Source organism: Ambystoma mexicanum, chromosome 3q, assembly GCF_040938575.1.
Source record: "Ambystoma mexicanum isolate Mex_15411 chromosome 3q, UKY_AmexF1_1, whole genome shotgun sequence".
In the NCBI taxonomy this organism is placed as follows: Eukaryota; Metazoa; Chordata; class Amphibia; order Caudata; family Ambystomatidae; genus Ambystoma; species Ambystoma mexicanum.
Genome location: NC_090926.1, coordinates 97,486,108 through 97,505,700, shown reverse-complemented (window position 1 = coordinate 97,505,700; position 19,593 = coordinate 97,486,108). Strand labels below are relative to the sequence as shown.

General features: G+C 45.0%; 1 protein-coding gene across 1 annotated transcript in view; it reads left to right on the top strand.

Annotated features, from left to right (window-relative positions):
* Window positions 1-19,593, top strand: part of NCKAP1L (NCK associated protein 1 like) — a 2,015,530-nt gene that overhangs the window by 217,750 nt on the left and 1,778,187 nt on the right. The window contains exon 6 of the mRNA XM_069653209.1: window positions 2,464-2,554. Within this exon, the coding sequence (XP_069509310.1) occupies window positions 2,464-2,554 (91 nt within the window). The remainder of the gene's footprint in view (window positions 1-2,463; window positions 2,555-19,593) is intronic.

The following is a 19,593-nucleotide window of genomic DNA, read 5'->3' as shown; positions in this document are numbered from 1 at the left end:
AAAAGGGTTCATCCAAATGAAAATAGTACCGTGAGAGTGACTCCCTTCTCCTGGTGAACCCGCTCAGTTATTATCTCTTTTCCTTGCTTACATTTCTGATTCAACAAAGAGAGTATGGTAAGGGGAATGGCTTCTCCTGACTTACCTTGCAGAGCCATGCGGGCCCTCTTAGGATAGTCTTTTGCCATAGTCCTCAAAAGTCTCTTCACTTCTTCCTAAGGTCTCCTGAAAGCTTGCCTTACAGTTCCAGCAATTCTTCCCTGTCTTATGACACTATGAAGATTACTTCCAGACAGCTCATGTTGTCTAGTATCCTCTTGACTCTTACTTGAAATACCATTTTGACAAGGGAGATTCCTCCTGATGCACTCTTGACTCTTAAATCTTTGGATCTCACTACTGAGACGAGGGAGATTACTCCTGAGGCTCATTTAATTCTCATTGTCTGGGTATCAATACTATGATGAGGGAGATTTCTGCTGAGGCTCTATTGACTCTTAGTTCTTTGGGTATCACTACTGTGACGAGGGAGATTACTCCTGGGGCACTCTTGATTCATGGTTGTATGGGTGTCACTACTGTAATGAGGGCGATCACTCCCAAGGCTCTCTTGACTCTTGAGCTGCCACAAGCCCCTTCCGGGTCTCCCACTACTCTAATTACCTGGTACGTGTCGGGACAGCATCGCCGGTTCTTTCTGTGGTGCTGGGCGGACTCGCATTGCTTCAGCACTTCTTGCTTCCTTAACTTCTTTCCCCGCTTCATCCTTGCGGCTCTGCAGGGACTTGCCCATACGGCTACGGTGCAGTTGCAGGACTACACTTCCCTATGTCATGCCACTGCTGGATTCTTTCCCACTCTTCAACTGGTTTGGAGCTTGGCTTCCTTGCAGCGCTCTGCCGACCATTCTGGGATGTCTCCTCCACTGGGGATCAGCGTTCTTGCAGGTTCGTGTTCCCAGGTGTGAACATCCCGGCTTCACGCTGGCTGCTATCTCTCTTTCCCAGTTCTTTCTCCGTCTTTATTACCTGTAGCTGGATCCTCCCCAGCGTAAAGTCAAAGTCCTTCTTTACTGTTGTTGAGATATATGCCTCTTTGGGGCCAATTCTTCTCAGTACTATGGTAAGGCAACCTGTTGTTACTCTGCCGGTTTCTTTGGCTCTTCTTTGTCTCGATCATATTAATTGGTGGATCAAAGGTAAAAGAGACATTACCATAACAGACAGTAGTGTTATCAGGTATTTCTGATAAGGACTTGGTTCCAAGGGAAAAGCGGTTAGGGAGTGCCTTCATGGAACGGAAGCCCTTGTCCCCATAAGGGGAGTCTCTCCCTGTGAGGTCCCGCTTCCCTCCACCCCTAGGGGGACTATTGGGTAGTGGCCACACCTGCTTAGCTTTGCAGGGAAGGGCTCCCTCTGGGGAGAAGTGACGAGATCCTGTGAATCGTCACACAGTGCAGTACAAATTTGGCAGTAATTCTATTACCACTACCTTTTTTCAGCAACGGAATTACTGCCACTTTTACCACACCACCAAATTTTTAATTCAGAAGTAAAGTGGAGGATCCATTTCCCTCCATGATAAATCAGAGGCATATTTGTCAAATACGAAGAACTGTGATTATTCTTATGTTCCTAAAATGGGCTTTGATTTTATGCACAGCAGGCTGAACCCTGACTGGTGTATTTTGCTCCTTCTCCTTCTAATAGGCGTTTTTGAGATAACTGTTTTCTTTCTTGTTTCTGTCAGTAATAGCTGGTGTGGCTCTAGCTAAAATGTACATAACTATCACCCACACAGCAAGAGACATGGACATAGAGTGAGACAGGGCGGTCAGAGAGAGAGCGAGAGAAAGAGATTGAGAGAACAGAGAAATAGCGCCAGTGCGTGAACGAGAGAGAAAGGGAGAGAGTAAGAGGGACTAGAAAGGGTGAGAGAATGCTAGATTGAAGTATGCTTGCACTGAGTTCAGCCAGTTTCTTAATCTCAATCCCAGGACCTGCACATCATGGAGTACAAGAATCGAAAAGGTTAAGTACATAAATCAATTATTTTAGTGCCATAACAAATTGGACCTCCACTGATCATCTTTAATTCCCTGATTTTAGGACAGGAAATTAATCCGCAATAGGTTACTTCTCACGCCCGAATTTCTGATTTTTAGATTAATGTTGCATGCAAGTATCCTCATTCGTGGTAATCTCGTTTCTGATGTGGAGGTGATACCCACCATGCCCACAATGTTCATATCCTGAGAATAGAATTGCCTGAATGCCTTTCAGCGTTCACCAAGGTTCCAAAATATGACCCCGGGTACATCTATGTGTCTCCTGATATCCTGTTTGACATGCTCCAGGGCTTGGCTTTATGGCGAGGCTACATGGAGTGCATCTTCCTTAGAGGTCTTTGAATCGTGTAGAGAAGTTGTTTTATCACTGATTTTCTTTTGCTGTTTAATTTTAGTGAGTCAAGCTTCCCTAGGCTTGGGCAGATGATACTGGAATATGACAATCCATTGAAGAAACTGAGTGAGGAGTTCGGCCCACATACCAAGGTGAGTTGTGTATGGCATCATAAGGACTTTGACAGCTTGACTTAGAAAGGTTAGATCAATGTGCTGTAGTTACAGCCAATGAGCCTAATTTGAAGTGGAGAGTATGACAATTATATGGATACATTTTTGCACACATTTGAAGTAATTATTTTAATGCAGTGTTTTATAAGCAATACTATTACACAACATTTAAAAATAAGATACCGATGTGGGGACACAATGTTTCTTCTTCATTTTTAACTTTAAATTGCATCTTGAATTCATACATTTTTTTAAGAAATCCCATGTTTTAGCCCCCATAGAAATGATACAACATGTACAATTGCGCTTTATTCAACTAAAATATCTATATTTTTTTTATCTGTTGGGCAAAAAGAGTTGAACTGCCCTGGTGCTTTGCAATTCAGCACAACACATCTCCAAATTTAGTAGTGGTTGATTTATACGAATGTGACATTTGTATAGAAGATCATCAAGACAGTTATACAATACATCTTCAAAAGTACTTCCCCTTCTAGGGCCAAGGGGATAATTGCTAAACAACATCCAGTGGGTTCTACCCAGAAAGCCATACATTCGTTTCTGAATGACAACGTTAATGTGCAGGATGATGTGCAACAGCCATGCAGATGCAGCAAAAGGCCCCCATTGGCACTTGATTTGGTCATCCTTGATATTTTACTTTAACCAGTCGAACATGTTGTTGTACACTTATGAGCATGTTCCCGGACATTGACTGTTCACCCATTCTGTGAGTACCGAGGCGTATATTACATTAGCTTTGGCATATTCAAGTTGTCATGCCATCTCCTTTGGTTTTTTACATTTACTCGGAATCATATACTATCTAGTGAAAGAGAATGATAGGCGGAGTCTGATTGAGCCCCAACTAAATTAGAGGGCGTTTTCTCTTCTGACATCTACATGATATAAGAGTGCAGTGCTTTGCCATGCCTATCGTTTGAACCAGAACAGACTGATAACTTACTCGGAACACTGAATTCTAATGTAAAAAAGAACAGAAATTAATACGTATTTTTTCATAAGGAAAATACCATGAAACAGTTCCCAGGGTGCATCGTGCTCTCCAACACACAAAATAAAACGAATAATCATGTAGTCAGACATTTTAATGTGTGCAATTCAGAGCAACCAAACACTTCTGTAGGTAATATTTCGGACAGCGTCCATCTTCAAGTCGAAAGATATAACATAGTATACAAAAGACAACAAAAACCAACAAAGTGGAACAAAAAGAAATAATAATCAGGTCCATACCGTTGCAATTTTGAAATCTAAAGTTCAAAGCAAGAACTAACCTCCTACCTGTGTGTACCTCTAGTATCTATGAGAAATAATAATATTATGACAAATCCTGAAGTACGTGTAAAACAACATAACCCAGTCATCATGAATATGTAATCAAGGTTTGTTCATACCTCACTGAAGTGTACAAAAACTAAATAGACTTTGGAGAGAACATCCTAAAGTTAACACTGCTCCAATAAAAATATACCTCGTGGGTTTTCCATTCCTAATAGGATGGTAGCTTTCCACTATTCGAGTGGCTGCATAGACTGTAAAAACAGATGTTGTATTCTGCACATCAGAACCGCTGATTTAAAAGCTGCGCTCAGGATACAAGTACATACATTAAGGACACCACACATATTTTAGGCACATTGAATAACAACACGTTTCAGAAAGACCCTATTGTATTCACAATCACTGGGAAGAGTTTATATACTTTGACACACCATAATTTGGGACAAGAAGCCGTAGAATGGTTACTTCTCAAACATGGTAACACAGAAGCATCTAAAGAATTCCTGCTGATGCCACTAACTTTTATCTCACAGAATTCCTACTTTAGATTTGGAATACAATACTTCAGATTTCCGGCACGTCAGTGTGGGGTGCTATGGCCCCAGTCTATGCAATTTGTTTTATGTATACATTTGATCATGACTATGTACTCATACATCCAGGATGGCAGAAATGCATTGTATACTGGGGTTGTTATATTGATGATATTTTTGGAATGTGGAATGGGAACACTGAAACTTTACAAGGATTTCTAACATACATTAATGAGATCGATCCTAGGATTCAGTTTACTACTGAAATAGGTAACCCTGGTATCCACTTTCTAGACATTGAGATCATACCAAAGGACAGTGGTTATTCCACACACATTTTTTGTAAATAAACAGATAGAAATAACCTTCTGCAGTTCGCAATTCGTAATTTGCCATGCAGCCTCCTTTAAGAGTGAACAGGATTGTTAGTAACCAGGAGCAATGCATAGAACCGCTTGAAAGGATGTCTAGGAAGTTTCTTGATCCTGGGCACTCGATTGATGAAGCCAGTGCATAAAACTGTCTCTGACACCAGTGAAAAAAGTGTCCCACAGTTGCAAATGTCAACTCATTCCTTTTGTCAGACTCTTTGAATAGTACCCAATGGGGAGTTTTTTCTTAAAATGTGATGTACATTTTGCAATTTAAAGAATATTTATTCGGCAACAATGGTCAAAACTACTAGCCGCATAGTAAAGTAACTCACCAAACTAGCTCTCATTAGCCACAAAAGTGGCCCACTTTGAACCAAAAAACTGCCCCACACTAGCATTTTGCATTTGTGTTTGAAGCATTGCCATATTGCCCTATTGGGCAGTTGGAGCTTGACATCTATGGCAAAGTTGCAAGATTTGAAACACCCCGATTTTCTTGAATACAAAAGTGTTAAAGAGTATCCAACTTTGGTCTACGTATCCAAATATTCGATACAGAGCAAATAAACCAAGAAATGCATCCAGAAACACTGACACATTTTAACATGTGATCCAAATATAGAAGGACTGCTTCGATAACGCCCTTGCTGATACCAGGCATTCTAACCTAAAAGACTGTTTAGTCAAAACTGGCTATGGTAAGAATGCAGAGAAATCCAGCAAAGAATCTGGCATCTATCCATGCATGCACTGCACTAATGGTGGTTTTGTGACAAAAGGAAATATTGTTTATCATCATAGATCTGGCAAAGAAATACCTATATGTGACTATGCTGCCTGCGACATCAAGAATGTTGTATAGACTATATGCTGCCCATGTGGAATATATAATGTAGGGAAAGCCACGCAACCCTGTAACCTACGCTGGAATGAACACACCACCATAAGAACATGCAACATGAATTTGTCTATAGTAAGACACGTTGCCGAAAGGAAACACCAACTTCACAGATCTGTTTCCAAATTATTGAGGTTATCAAGAATTATGCATCACATGCTGATCCCCAGAATAGACTGGATCCCAGAGAGACATTTTGGACTGGTAGACTTGCTGCAGTTTACCCAGGAGGATTGAATGAAGAGTGCAATTGTGCGTGTTATTTGAAACTGAATTGGTTTTTGTCAATCTATTATATTTGTGTATATACAAGATCTAAGCAATGTGGTGTTCATAATAATGAGTGTTGTATGATTACAAATCTTAAATTAGTTACCCCTACCAGACAGACTGGGTCATTGGTAAAGGTGTAGAGACTACAGCAGAACAAAAGAGGAGATGTCTGGAAGGTTTAGAATTAATCTTAACCTCTGGTATTGCTCTGGGCAACCCTCCCAACCATCGTTCTTCACCTGCCAAGCCATTGCAAAAGGGAAAGACCATATGCAAATCAGTCTTGGTCCCACCCCAAAAGGGGCAGTCCAGCCCGAACTGTCTGTTCACACCCCTTCTGCCCGAGACCACAAGCATCCCCAAACATGTTTCGGCCTCTCAGGGGTAGCTTGGGTCTCTAGGCCAAGCAGCCACGGGACCCACGTCGGTTATACATGTCCCCTCAGGGTGACTACAGCAAAACAAAAGACATCATTTACCTTGCTTTGTTTACATACAATTTAAGGTGTGACATCTCTATCTATGGTGTACTAACTTAATACATTGCTGATCCCATATGTATCTAAGTATTTTGGTGAGTCGGGCGAGTCAGAAACATATTGGACATTTCTTCAGTATTTATTCAAAATAATACTGACGTGGCCTATATTATCTGATTTCTACAGGGATGGTCCCTATCTAACCAAACTAACTAAAGGTGCTTGTCTGTGGTCAGGAAGTTCACATCAAAAATGTCCTCTATCCAAAATCTAATCTACCTGACCCTACCACTAATATTAATAACTAAAGTTTGCCAAAAGACCCTCTCTCGCCTGGCTGCTTCCCTTCGGCTGTCGGTCCTGAGTCTTTACTTTAGGGTTCTCTTAGTTCATATATATATATATGCAATATGAAAATGTCATCCCCTAGAAACAACTTTATATGATGGTCTCTTCTCATTCTCAGTGTCTTATTTATGAGCTCATGTAGCTCCTGCCAACCACTCATAGGTTTGGTCCTCCATATGGTGTAATGCTTAGCTATATTGGGTTTCTTAAGATAGTCTCTTAAAGTCCTTCCTCTGACTGAGTATTTCACTCTCATTTCACCCGATGCTTCTGGGGTTTACTGTATCTTTATCATGGGTGAGGCAACACCACTGCTGAGGTTTCTCTACTAGTCTCTTTCTCTGAGCCCTTGGCAAACATTTAATCTTGACTGATAGTGATTTTTAAAGTCTCTCATGAGGAAATTCCCCCACTATTCAACAGTTAACTTGGGTAACTTTTTCCATCCTTCATAGGATACTCTTTCCAGCTTTCTCCAAGCCTCATGTTAAATATCTCCACTCACGTTCCCTGGTTTCTGGTGATATTTACACTTATGCTTTTTCAAATTCCCAATATCAATATTGTAATTTTGACCACTTCCTTCACTTAAGGTATATTCCTCCGGTTGCCTCAGCGTTCTCCTTTCGACCCCAGTATCTTCGTTCGTTGTGGGTGGTATATCGGGGTTTGGCGCTTGCACAGGCCTGCTTCTCCAGTTTATTGGCTCCCTGCTCCGGGCTTCACAATAGCCCCGCTTTTGGCATCTCTCTAGGTTGCTGTGTTCGGCAAATGCTTGCTGATGGGTGGTTTCAGATCTCCTACTTCCACTGGTGTCAGAGTCATTAGATGGGCCCCATGCCCACCACAGTGCTTTCGTGGTCACGCAGCCATGTCGGATGATCCTCCAAGGTGCATCCTGACAGAAGCTTTTCTGCTGTTCGGGTTGCCAGGTGTCCAGCGTATCGCTCCGGTGTTCTCTACTTCTTGGATTGCTGTGGCCTCTGTGGCTCCACCCTGCTCTCCCCCTGCAAGGTATAGCTACGCCAGAGGGCTTCCCCTGTGTGTGGCTTGCCTTCCTCTTCTCTAATCCACTCGTCCTTACATATGTGCTCTAGCACCTTGAAGCATCTTCTTTGTGCTAGATGGAATTACCAGTAATTATCACAGACAAAATAATTGGACAGACCAAAGGAAGAGGGTAAAATACTGCTTTAATCTCAATGAAAGAAAGCAGGGAGAAATACAGCTATCAAGTAGATGCTTGATATATTCACACCTGAGTTTGCTTGTACAGAGTTTATATAATGTCACATACGTCATCTGTGGCGTCATCCTATGTGGCAGTTCATAAAAACCGAACGCCAGGAGCGATTGGATTAGGGAACATGTCTACTTATAGAATTATATAAGTGTTAATATCTCATTGGCTGCCGCTTGTCTGTAGGACCGCCTTGAGCTACTTCGATGTACATCACATACTGATTGTAGCAGAGAATATGGCAGTGAGCTAATAACTGCAACATTGTATGTAAAAGTGTTTGGCAGGCCTTTTTATTGGTTAGCAACCCTATCCAGCCTTGGACTTTCGCCTCGTCTTAGCAGCACCCGAACAGGGCAAAACCTAGCTGTTGAAGCTCTGTCAACTTGCTCTCTGTTTTTCCAATTAGTCCATCATATGTCATCAACCTGATCCTTAGCCAATGTCTATCATTGGTAGTTGACCTCGTAGTCTGCTCACTGCTCTGGGACATTCGAGGAAGTGTGAGCACACCACTATCCTAATTCGAAGCTCTAATGAATAGCCTATGTTTTGATTTCTTCATCATGTGTTAGGAGACCACGATGTTGTCCATTTCAGCCTCACAATAACTGCTATTTGATTTTAGAGACTTGCTCACTCCACCTTACACAGACTTTTGCCTTCATGGTTGTCCAATAATTGGCATCAGCAAATATCCTTGCTCTCCCAATCTTAGCAGAACAATGTCTTGCGCACATGGTCTGTTCATTTGACTCCCCTTGTGCCTTGCACACATCACTCTAAATAGCTTCCATGACCTTTGGCCAATGTACTCCCTTATTCAGTACACAAAAATAACTTCTTCATTAATTCTTCAATTTGCAATCCTAGGTTCGTATTTTGAGGTAGCTGGGGTGATTCTTTAACATGGGCCGATGTCCATTTTCTTCTAATGGCTGTCCCAAACGTAATATATATATATACCTCTTTTTTGCAAGATTCTATATGCTTTATCTACCTTACGTTACACCGTATTTACAGTTATTGGTCAACAAGTTAATTCATCTTCTTACTCTCACGATAACTTAATCTTTTGGTACATGCTTCAGTTACATCATCAGTTTTTAGTTTTTTCATATTGTTCCACATTAGATTTATATATCTTTCTCATGACATCATATTACTGTCATCAACCTTTTCAATGATTCCCATAGCCGCATTCTGGCACTTGGGCAATGGACATCCTTCTAGGTAACTTCCTTCCTTTGCTTCAATGTGAGGGTGGCTTCAGAATGGCTGCCTGAGTGCATATTGGTTTTCGTTCAATCGACGCAGTATGGAAATGTCACATACACTTGTGCATGGATTCCCAATTGTACTCTTCGTCTGCTAGTCCAAGTGGATGGTGGTGAAGGGGCGGGGACTAGAGAAGAGGCCTCCACATGCTTCTCTACATGCCCCCTTGTGGTCAAAAATTCGATTATGCTCTTCTTTTCCTCTTCTGCAATTCCTGCTTCATCTTCTTACCCCATCTCATCATATTTTCTTTTCTTTGGGACCCATATTTTCATCACCCCCCTCAGGTGACCCACATTCTTATATGCTCATCCACACTCCAGGTCATATAGTGACAATCCCTTGCTGGTGAACAGAATATCCACCGTCCCACATAACTCTTTTGATCTTGGGGATAGTAGCACGTTGTTCCTGGAGGTGCAACTGGAGGTGCAAGAGAACTCTTCTTGGTGTCTTCTCAAGTACTCTCTTCAGTCTGTGTTTTCTCTCCAGTGCTACTATTAACGTCACTCATTATGTTCATCCCAATATCTTTCTTTGCTGTTTTCTGACATTGTCCCAAGATGATCCTTTAGAGACTGAATCCTAGCAACACCAACATTAGTATTGCTCCAAGTAATTTGAAAGCATTTGCCAACCAACATGGATGAGGACCAACTGTCTCCTGTCATCTCATCAGCTTTGTCTTCCATTTTTGTGTGCAGGGTTGTGTGAGATACCAAAGGGTGTCTCACTGACTAGTCCCTTGGAATCTGTCATCCAGGTGGCTGGGGCACGGCCATCGCTATTGGATCCAGACTCTGGGAGTGGACCAGTGCGGGAGGATCACATGGATGAGTGGTCCCTGGGGAGTGGGTGTGGGGCACCCGGAGGAGAGACACGGTATCCATGTGCCCATTTCCTTGTAGAACACCCTCATTCCATGTACTATCTAGGAACGTTATCTTCCGCCCTTCTTTCCTACACACACTCTGCTGCACAGACAAAGCGCTTCGTGGAAAGACAGACTCACTCACAACCAGTCCATTTGACATGTCCCAACATCAGGGTAAGGCAGAGTCAGACACTTAACCTTAATGACTTGCACCTGAATCCTGTTACCTTTCCCCACTGAGATAAAAGGTGGAGCATGAGAGCACACGGAGAGCAAGGTGAGAAGGGCAACTGAAGCGAGCAAGACCAGCAGAGCGGAAGGGCAGGAAATCCCAGGAATGCGACACGGGTATGGAAGCAGAGCAGATGCGACCAGGAGGCGAAAGAAACGCTGTGGTCCTACCAGCTGCGAGGTGAAAGTTGCTGCAGAATCCCAAAGGTGCAACTCCATGCCACTGCAGAAGGTCACGGCGGTGCCTCCTTCGTGTGTGGTGTGAGGACTTGAAAGTAGTCTAGATACACTGGGACAAAAGCCTTGACTGAACGGAAGGCCTTGATAAACTGTATGAGCCGCTGCCGGTGAGTGAAAAGGGAGACCGGCTTGTGTTGATAAATGAAAAAGACATTAACGTTTGAAGTGCTCATTGGGTAGTCGAGAAACCGCAAGCAAAAGCACATTGTAGCAAGAATGGAGATTGCCAGCGATTGTGTGGGTGAGAGAAGCCGTGAAAGAAAATAACTAAGAAAGGAGGCGAATAGTCAAAGTGATCATACGAGGAGAAAGTCAAGGGTACAAGCTCCCTCGTACTGTCGGAAGTCTTTGACAAGAAGTGAAAGGAACTGCATATACCAGAAGGCTTTGGAAGAGGAGGGCGGTATAAACCTTTGAATTGTATCCAGCATTGTGGGTTGTGCATATGATGGCAACCACGAGAAAGAGAAGCTTGATTGTGAAAAGTAAATGCACTTGATACAATGTAACAGAGTGGCCCGGCGAGATGCGATTGCCTATCGGAAGTCTCTGTATCGAACTGGAAAGTATGAAAAAGTGAAAGCGTGAAAGATCGCACAGAAATAAGTGTGATGCTGGCGGTTTGAAAGCTCGTGCCAGAACGAGGGAAGCCAGAACTGTCTACAGAGGAAGGTCTGTGCCCGGAGGAGGGGGACCTGAGTGAACCGGTGACAATTAACCAAATATTTGTTTAAAAAGACATTAAGAGTTCCTGAATGCTGTAAGCTAGTAGAACTGGTAAAGTTAACTGAACTGTAATTTGAAGGCTACAGTGAAACCGATGGCGGGATGCCAAGTGAAAGCAAGGGAAAGTGAATCCCACATTTTGATACAGTGACTGAACAGTGTTTTACAGACGAAGGTGAACCCAATAAAGGTGTATCACGAGTAAGCCGCAGAAGAGGGGAATCTCGTATGGTGAGAGCTTGGGAAAGGTCTTGTGCAGTCAGGCAAAAGACATTGATTTGAGGGATCCTGCCTTTTCGGAAGAAACAGCTTCCTGATGCCTATAGACTCAAGGGGTGTTCACTGTTCTGCCTTGTCCTATGATCCAATGTGGGGAAGGGAGCGTATTAGTTCAGCAGTCCTGAACTACCAAAACCCTTTTTGACATTTCAGTCTGCATACACTCTTTTGTTATACATATCATTATCTCACACCCTTTTGTTATATAGAGTAAGGATTTGGCAATAGGTTTTTTAGTATAGGCCATTTTGTTTTTTGACACAACACAACTAGGACAGCGTTTTCTTTACTTTGGTGGTCGTAGCTTATTCCCATCTACGATTTAGGTTTAGAGTAGGCGTTTTTTCACCTGTATGCTGTTCAATAAACCCTCTTGGATTGTACTACTTGTACTACTTGTGTCTGTCGTTAACAAATGTAAGGAAGGCATGGTTATCAGAAGATATCAGAAGATATCCAGAAGATAACCATGTCTTCCTTACATTTGTTAACATTGTTATTGCTTCTGTCACGGTTCCTTTTTCTCCATCATGAGATGGTGTAAATGTGCAGCAAGAAGGCCCAACATTGGCACAGATGCCTCCTTCCATTGATGTTATCAGATGCAGAACATACCTGTTCTGGAGAGTCATCAGCCTGATAGCGCTTAATTCTTCTTTTATTGCATTGAATCCTTTTATCATTGCATTCATTGTCTGCAGCAATTCTCACCTAGTGATCTGCAACCACTTGGCGTTTTCTGCAGCTTGAAGTCCTGGTATAAATATAGATGTCATTTTCCTGGCGGTCTTGCTGAATAACTTGTGTTAATCAGGAATGTCTTCATAAGCCTTTATTGATTTCGATGAGAAATAATTCTCTTTTTAGTCGACGAAGATGAAATGATCTTTTCCTCCTGTTGTATTCATTCATTTTTGGCAACTCCGTGATATGGAGGTCAATCTGGGGAATCGATAGCGCTGTGACATTCACATTTACAATGGAGCACACTCCTCCCCAGTCTTTCGGCAACTGCATGTACTCTGGATCTGCAAGCCCAATATCGATCCATTAAAACTGCAGTTCCTTTGTTCATTTCTAGTACTTCAATTATTTCTCTGCAACCTTTGTTCCTTCCAACATAGACCTTGCCATCATTCCTGAACTAGGTTGTTGCATTCTTCAATTGTAATATATGTACTCGTTCTGCTTCGTTGACAACCCAGATTAATAGTCTTGTATACTTGGCCCATGATTCCAGGCATTCATCATTCATCTTTTGCACCTTGCGGACTGTTTCTTTCTTCAATAGATGTGCAGGGCATGGTATTAGTCCAACTTCCCATCCATTACCAGTTGCTACACGCCCTTACATCAACAGCTGTGCTCTTTCCCAGCATCCTGGCTCTCCTGCTATTTCCGCCATATCTGAGCAGTTAATTCTTATCATTTCGACAGCTTGTATCTTTTCTCCATACTGGAATGGATACATAAATTTTTTTATTTGTCCATCCTAGTCCAGTCTCCATTCCTATTGGCCAACTGTAAGTCTAAACAGGTGGTCTACTGCATTCAATGCCCCTGTGGCCTTCAGTATGTGAGCCAAACAATGAGAAGTATCAACACCCGGATATCGTAGCATAGGTCCAGAATCTGCAACGTGACTGCCCCCTAGTGCAGCACTACATGGAAGCCTGCCACACACTAGATGGAAGGGAGGTCCCAACATACAGGGACACCTTCTGGACTTGGAATGCAGATGGATCTACAGACTTGAGCCAGTAAATCACGGCCTAAATGAAAATTGTCTACCCCCTACATAAGAGGATCTACCACACTTATATATAGGGGGGTCCCCCTCCCAGGACTGTTCATTAAACCTACCCCCCTGCATTTTCATTTGTCATATTTATTTGTCCATCAACATCTATTATTGCTTTTCTCTCTAGTAGCCATCCTTGTTTACTTGTTCCCCACTAGGTGCCTTCTAGTCTGTTGGAGAACTCGTTTCTAGTTTAGAACACTGGTTTGTGTCTCTTACTTGTACATCTATTGTCTCTCAACATTGCATTAGAGACAGGGACACTTATGAACACAACCTTTGCTCCCGCCTCCCTACTTATGTACCTGTCCAGCCAGCATCGCCGTTCATTTTCACACATCAGATTTTTTCTTTCATCCACTGCTATCTATGCCAGTACATCCATGCAGGGGTCACACGAAACTTCACATTTCCACCTTTGAATGCTTCGCCCCAAGGGCAGACCAACATTCAAGTAGGTGTGCATTCAGCATGCAGTATCTAGCTCAGAATTAATTGCAGACTTTGACCTGCCGCTCTCCCTCTTCAAACAGCTCTCTATTGGTCTGCATTGCCACACCCACGTTCAGCCAGCTCCAACATCACTGTTGCCTTACAACGTGGTCCTCGAGGTTAGGGTTGCCTTAGCAAAGCCTGCATGGCGCGCCTGCATTGCAGCCGCTGACGAGAACCTCTCCCCCGACCTCTTCTACATATACAGGCACCCCTTTTGTGTGGTCCTGCTACCGGATCGAACACAGACCGGGACCTGTAGGATTTAGCTTCCTCAGACGAGGATCCTAACACATGCCGCCACCGTGATCCATTCATTTCTTTACCCTTGACAGATGTAGGTAAACGATTCTCGCTCCTTTCCATTTTGGCATGAACAAATATAGGACATGATCCCCATTTAGGGCCTCACCTTTCCATCCACCCTCATTTTCATCATTGTCTTTCCAGAGCCCGCCTCATGTGACACCTTTACTCCATGCTTTGCGATAAGTCCTGGACGACATTTATCTCTGAGATTGTATCTTCCCCCACACCGCTGGTCACCTTCCGGTAAGATGCATCAAGCAACCACCTTACATTCTGCATTGTGAGTTTACAAACTCTTTACCTCCCACATTGTGGGCTCATACACAGAGGCTCTTATTGCTCCCTTTGCCCCCTTATATAGAATTTCTTCAGGGCACCTCCATGCCTCACAACACCGTTGAGCAAAGCTACGTCTAGACACAGTTCACCACAAATTGTCAGCCATGGACGCCTGAGCCTCGTACCACTAATGGAGCTTCCAAGCGGTCCAGCATCTAGGAATTGGAGAATATGTTGCCCATGGTAAGACTTTTCTATGGAGTTCAACTTTTTTTGCTGCAGTTCACATCTTTTACAAAATTTCTTGAGCTCACTTTCACCGCAAGAATTGGTTCCAACTACATACAAGCCTAACCCTTACTTACATATATATCCAACAGGGTCTTCACAGCTATGCCCTGACGAAGGCGGCTCCTATCATCTCCACACTGCCAAAACGTGATTTGAATTGGGGGTCCTCCATTGCTTTAATCACTTGTCCAACCGCTTATGTTTGGAACTCAGATCCCCTCTGTCACATAGGCAGACCCTTTTCTGGTATCCCCCTTGTTTAAGGGTATTAACATTTCCTTTGAACACTAGCAAGGACATTCAACTAACAAGTGGAAGAGATCAAATTAAGCATCTAACAATTTAAATATAACTGAAACATTTCGGATTCAATGTTATTGTTCATTTCATGTGTTTACAAGCAGAATAATTTTGAGCTAATTGCTGATTCAGTTATAATTGTTGCTTTCTCTGTACAAAATTAAGAGAGTGTTTTCCGCTTTAAGGGAACACTCTCAATACCTTTTAGCAATCCATTTTCTCATCTATATTTTATGAATCTTTGTAGGTTTATAATAATTCCCCTTGTCTCTTTAGGTTTCTGTATTCTCCATTTTCCAACATTGGATCTGTTCACACACCACTGCCACTGGGTCTCTCTCCTTACCTTACCCCTTTTTCAAAACTATTACTTACTTTTGCCCTATAACTATGCCTATTAAATACAAGTTGTTTTTAGTGCATGTGCATCTCTCAGGTTTATGGGTTTATGTCCACTATTGAGCCATAATCAAAAAATATTCTGTCTCAATAAATTAACATTGATGTCTAATTTAGCACATTGGGCCTCATTACGAGACTGCCGGTCCGGATTTAACGTTGCCGGTATAACCATACCGGCACCGTTTACCGGATCAGCGAATTCCGACCTTCGATCCCAGAAATACCACCACCAGAAACTGCCACTGCGGAGTCAACGCACCCGATAACTGCGTCGGCAGAGAAACCCCCAGTTACCAGCAATACGTTACACCGTGCGCATTACGAGTAGCACGTACATGGAAACTCTGCCACAAAAATGGCAGAAAAACCCTGGATGATGTTAAACAGTGCCTGGCGAGCTGAATCAGGCCACAGGTGCACCAAATGAGCCCAGCCGGACCCATCAGGCCACTTGGAGCCTACAAAAGAGCCACACCCACTCCCAAGCCAACTCCAAACACAACTATGCAGGCAGCTGCTGTAGCAGCATTGGGACTGGGGCTATTGAACCTACTGGCAGCAGTGCACATGGTGGCAGCAATGGTGCAAAGGAGGAGGAGGTGGAGGCGGAGGAGGCGCAGGCGGCAATATCAAACCCTGCACCCATTCCAAACCCGATTGTGCAGCCAGCACGACCCCGCAGGCAGCCTGCAATACCCCGCATCAGGGCCTCACCCTGGAACCTGACCCCAGGACAGATCCACACATTATACCGGCTGGACCGTCCAACAATCATGTACATCATAACCATGATTGAGGACGACATCAGCAGCCGCATTGGCATTTCGACTGTTATCCCCCCCTTCTGAAGGTGGTCTCGGTACTGCATTTTCTTGGCACTGGAACGTATCAGCACACTGTTGGTGAGCTGCACGTGCTCTCACAACCCTGTTTTTCAACAAATACTGGGCCAGGTACTGGATGCCCTTCTGCGCCATGTGTCGGAACACATCGCCCTACCCCGTACTCTTGCTCAGGTCATTGCCACTAAGTTGGCCTTCCATGCCATTGCCGCCATGCCAAATTGAATTGGTGCAGTAGACTGCACCCACATAGAGCTGACAGTACTACTTGCAATCGAGATGGTGTACCGCAATAGGAAACTATACCACTCACTGAATGTACAGATGGTATGTGACGTTGGACAAGTGATAACACATTGCTGTGCATGTTTCCCAGGGTCAACACATGACTCAATGGTCCTGCAGAATTTGACATTGCCACGGTACATGGAAAGCTATGCTGGACAAAGCACATGGCTATTGGGTGAGTACAACTGCCAATGCACGGGCCCTGTGAAAGGGGGCGGGGGGTATCCAGGGCAATGACCTGTCTGACTGGCCTGCTACAACTGCAAATGCATCACCCCCTGGCCCATGTAATGGACAGTCACCACAACCCACACATCACAAAGCTACACATGACAGGTGGGCACAGTGTGCCCGTACACACCCTGCCAAAGGAGATGCACAACCAAGACATGTTCTGCTAGTACAAGCTCATACAACTTGAGCCACTTAATACAGCCACCCACACTATGCACCACTGCCTCCCCAATGCACATGATGTGTGCGCATGAGACATTCTGCATCGAGCACATCATCACAGTGTCTATTGACTGACTCCTCCATGTGTGTACATCACTGTACAATGCCATACTCACCAACCACTACTGGCCGCAAGGGCAAGTTCATATGCACATCAAGTCGTTGGGCAATGTCCAAACGCCAATGTGGACAACAATGACACAGGAATGGTAATCACCCACTGGTCAGACCACTGCTTTCCCCATATGGATGATTGACTAATGACACATGATTGCACTGTATCTGATCAAGACATGTATACCACAAACACTGACATGTCCCCTCCATTTACATCCCATGTAGGTGATGCAGGATATGCACTCACGCCATGGGTGATGACGCCCGTACGGAGGTCAAGGAACAGGCATGAGGGGGTGTACATCAGGGCACACGTCTGCACACGTGGCATGATCGAGAGGACATTTGGCCTACTGAAGGCCAGGTTCGCTGCTTGAGTAGATCTGGCGGATCACTGCTGTACAACCCAGTGAAGACGGGTAAAATAGTGCTCGTGTGTGCCATGCTGCACAATCTGTGCATGCGCAGGAACATTCCGCTGCCCCCAGACACAGAAGATGATCATGGAGTTGATGATGAAGATGGGGATGCAAATGGGATTGCTCCACTCCCTCGCAAGGGGGCACAAGATGGTCAACATGCACGGGATACACTCATTCACATTTACTTTTGAAAGACTGCACATGAACAGCATTGCATGAATATGATGATGCACGTTAATAAATGGACTGATTGCAAATGAAATTGCGGATGTCCACTCGTGAAAGAGTTTTCAAAGGTGATTTATTGTAAACAAAGCAGGAAAGAAGGTGTATTGGATAGGAAAGCTGTACACCCGTGCCCACCCACCACCCAAACGTACCCACCCCCAACCAGGCCCCAAACCACTAACCCCATAATGGACCTCCCCCACCACCCAAAGGTAACCACCCCCAACCAGGCCCCAAACCACTAACCCCATAATGGACCTCCCCCACCACCCAAACATAACCACCCCAGACCAGGCCCCCAACCACTAACCCTATAATGGACCTCCTCCACCACCCAAACGTACCCACCCCATACACCCATTGTGTCCCAGAATGTCTTGTGGACAGCCATTCCCACATGGCACTATTTGCGGGGGCGCTTAAGCGCATGAGCATCCTTGCCGGAGGTTCCAGTCAGCCGACTGGAGCGCCTCCGTGGGCTGGCAGTGGTGGAGCTTGCTTGGGTGGTGCTGGTGGACGGCACTGGTGGTCTGACTGGTGGCACACGTCCAAGAAACCCTGCTGGGCAACCACCATGGACTCGGCGATGGTGGATGTCACAGTGTTGCCCTCCCGGACATGGCGTGCCAAGGTGACAATGGTCGTAGCGAAACGTCTAATGGCCCTGGAGAGCCGACGCACCGATGTGGCATTGCTCTCTCGCTGCAGCCTCGCCTGCTCCTGCTGCTGCATCGCCTCCTCCCACTGCTGCATCGCCTCCTCCCGCTGCTGCATCACCTCCTCCCGCTGCAGCCTAGCCTCCTCCAGCTGCCTTTACACAAGCTGTGTTAGGGTGGCCTGCTGTTCCTCCATCCGCTGCACGCGGGCACTTAGCTCTGCCCTGGAGGGCATTGTTGACCTCATGGGGTTGTGCATTGAGGGGGGGCTGAACTATAGGTTGTGGAGGGATGACAGGTCATCCATGTTGTCCCCCTTCCCCTGTCCTCCGACTTCAACCTGCATGGCTGGGGCACTGTCGTCACTGGATGCAACCTCCTCCGCAGTGCGGATGGCCTGCAGGATGGAATCTGTGGCCATGGTGGGAGTGTGTGACACTTGTGTGGCGGCATCCTGCATGGGGATGGAGAAGTCGGCTGGTGCATCTGTGCCAGATGCAGCTGGTGCTGGTGCCTGTGTCCCGGAGCTGCTTGCCTCGTCCTTCTGGGCAGGAGGGCTTCGTTGGTCACGTGCTTGTGGACGTTGCACGCCTGTTGGGCATTGTCACTGTCACTTGACATGGCTGTGGGGATACAGAGGGCATGCTGTTAGTTGTGTGGTGGTGCTTGATGGGTCCATCACATGCATCAAACTGAATGATCTGTGACCACTTGCATGTGCACACATATGACTGTTGATGCAGTCAGGTGTGTGTGTCTCTGCTTGTACTCAGTCACGCACTGTGTGCATGTCCAGGGGCCATGTATTGGGGGTGTGTCGCTTGTCATCTGGGTGATTGGTGGGTCCATTGTGTCACTCCTGCCCTGGCTGGGGGGGGGTTATGAGTGGGTCCATTGGGTCACTCCTGCCCTGGATGGGGGGGGGTTATCAGTGGGTCCATTGTGTCACTCCTGCCCTGGCTGGGGGAGAGGGGGGATTATCAGTGGGTCCATTGGGTCACTCCTGCCCTGGCTGGGGGGGGGGGTTATCAGTGGATCCATTGGGTCACTCCTGCCC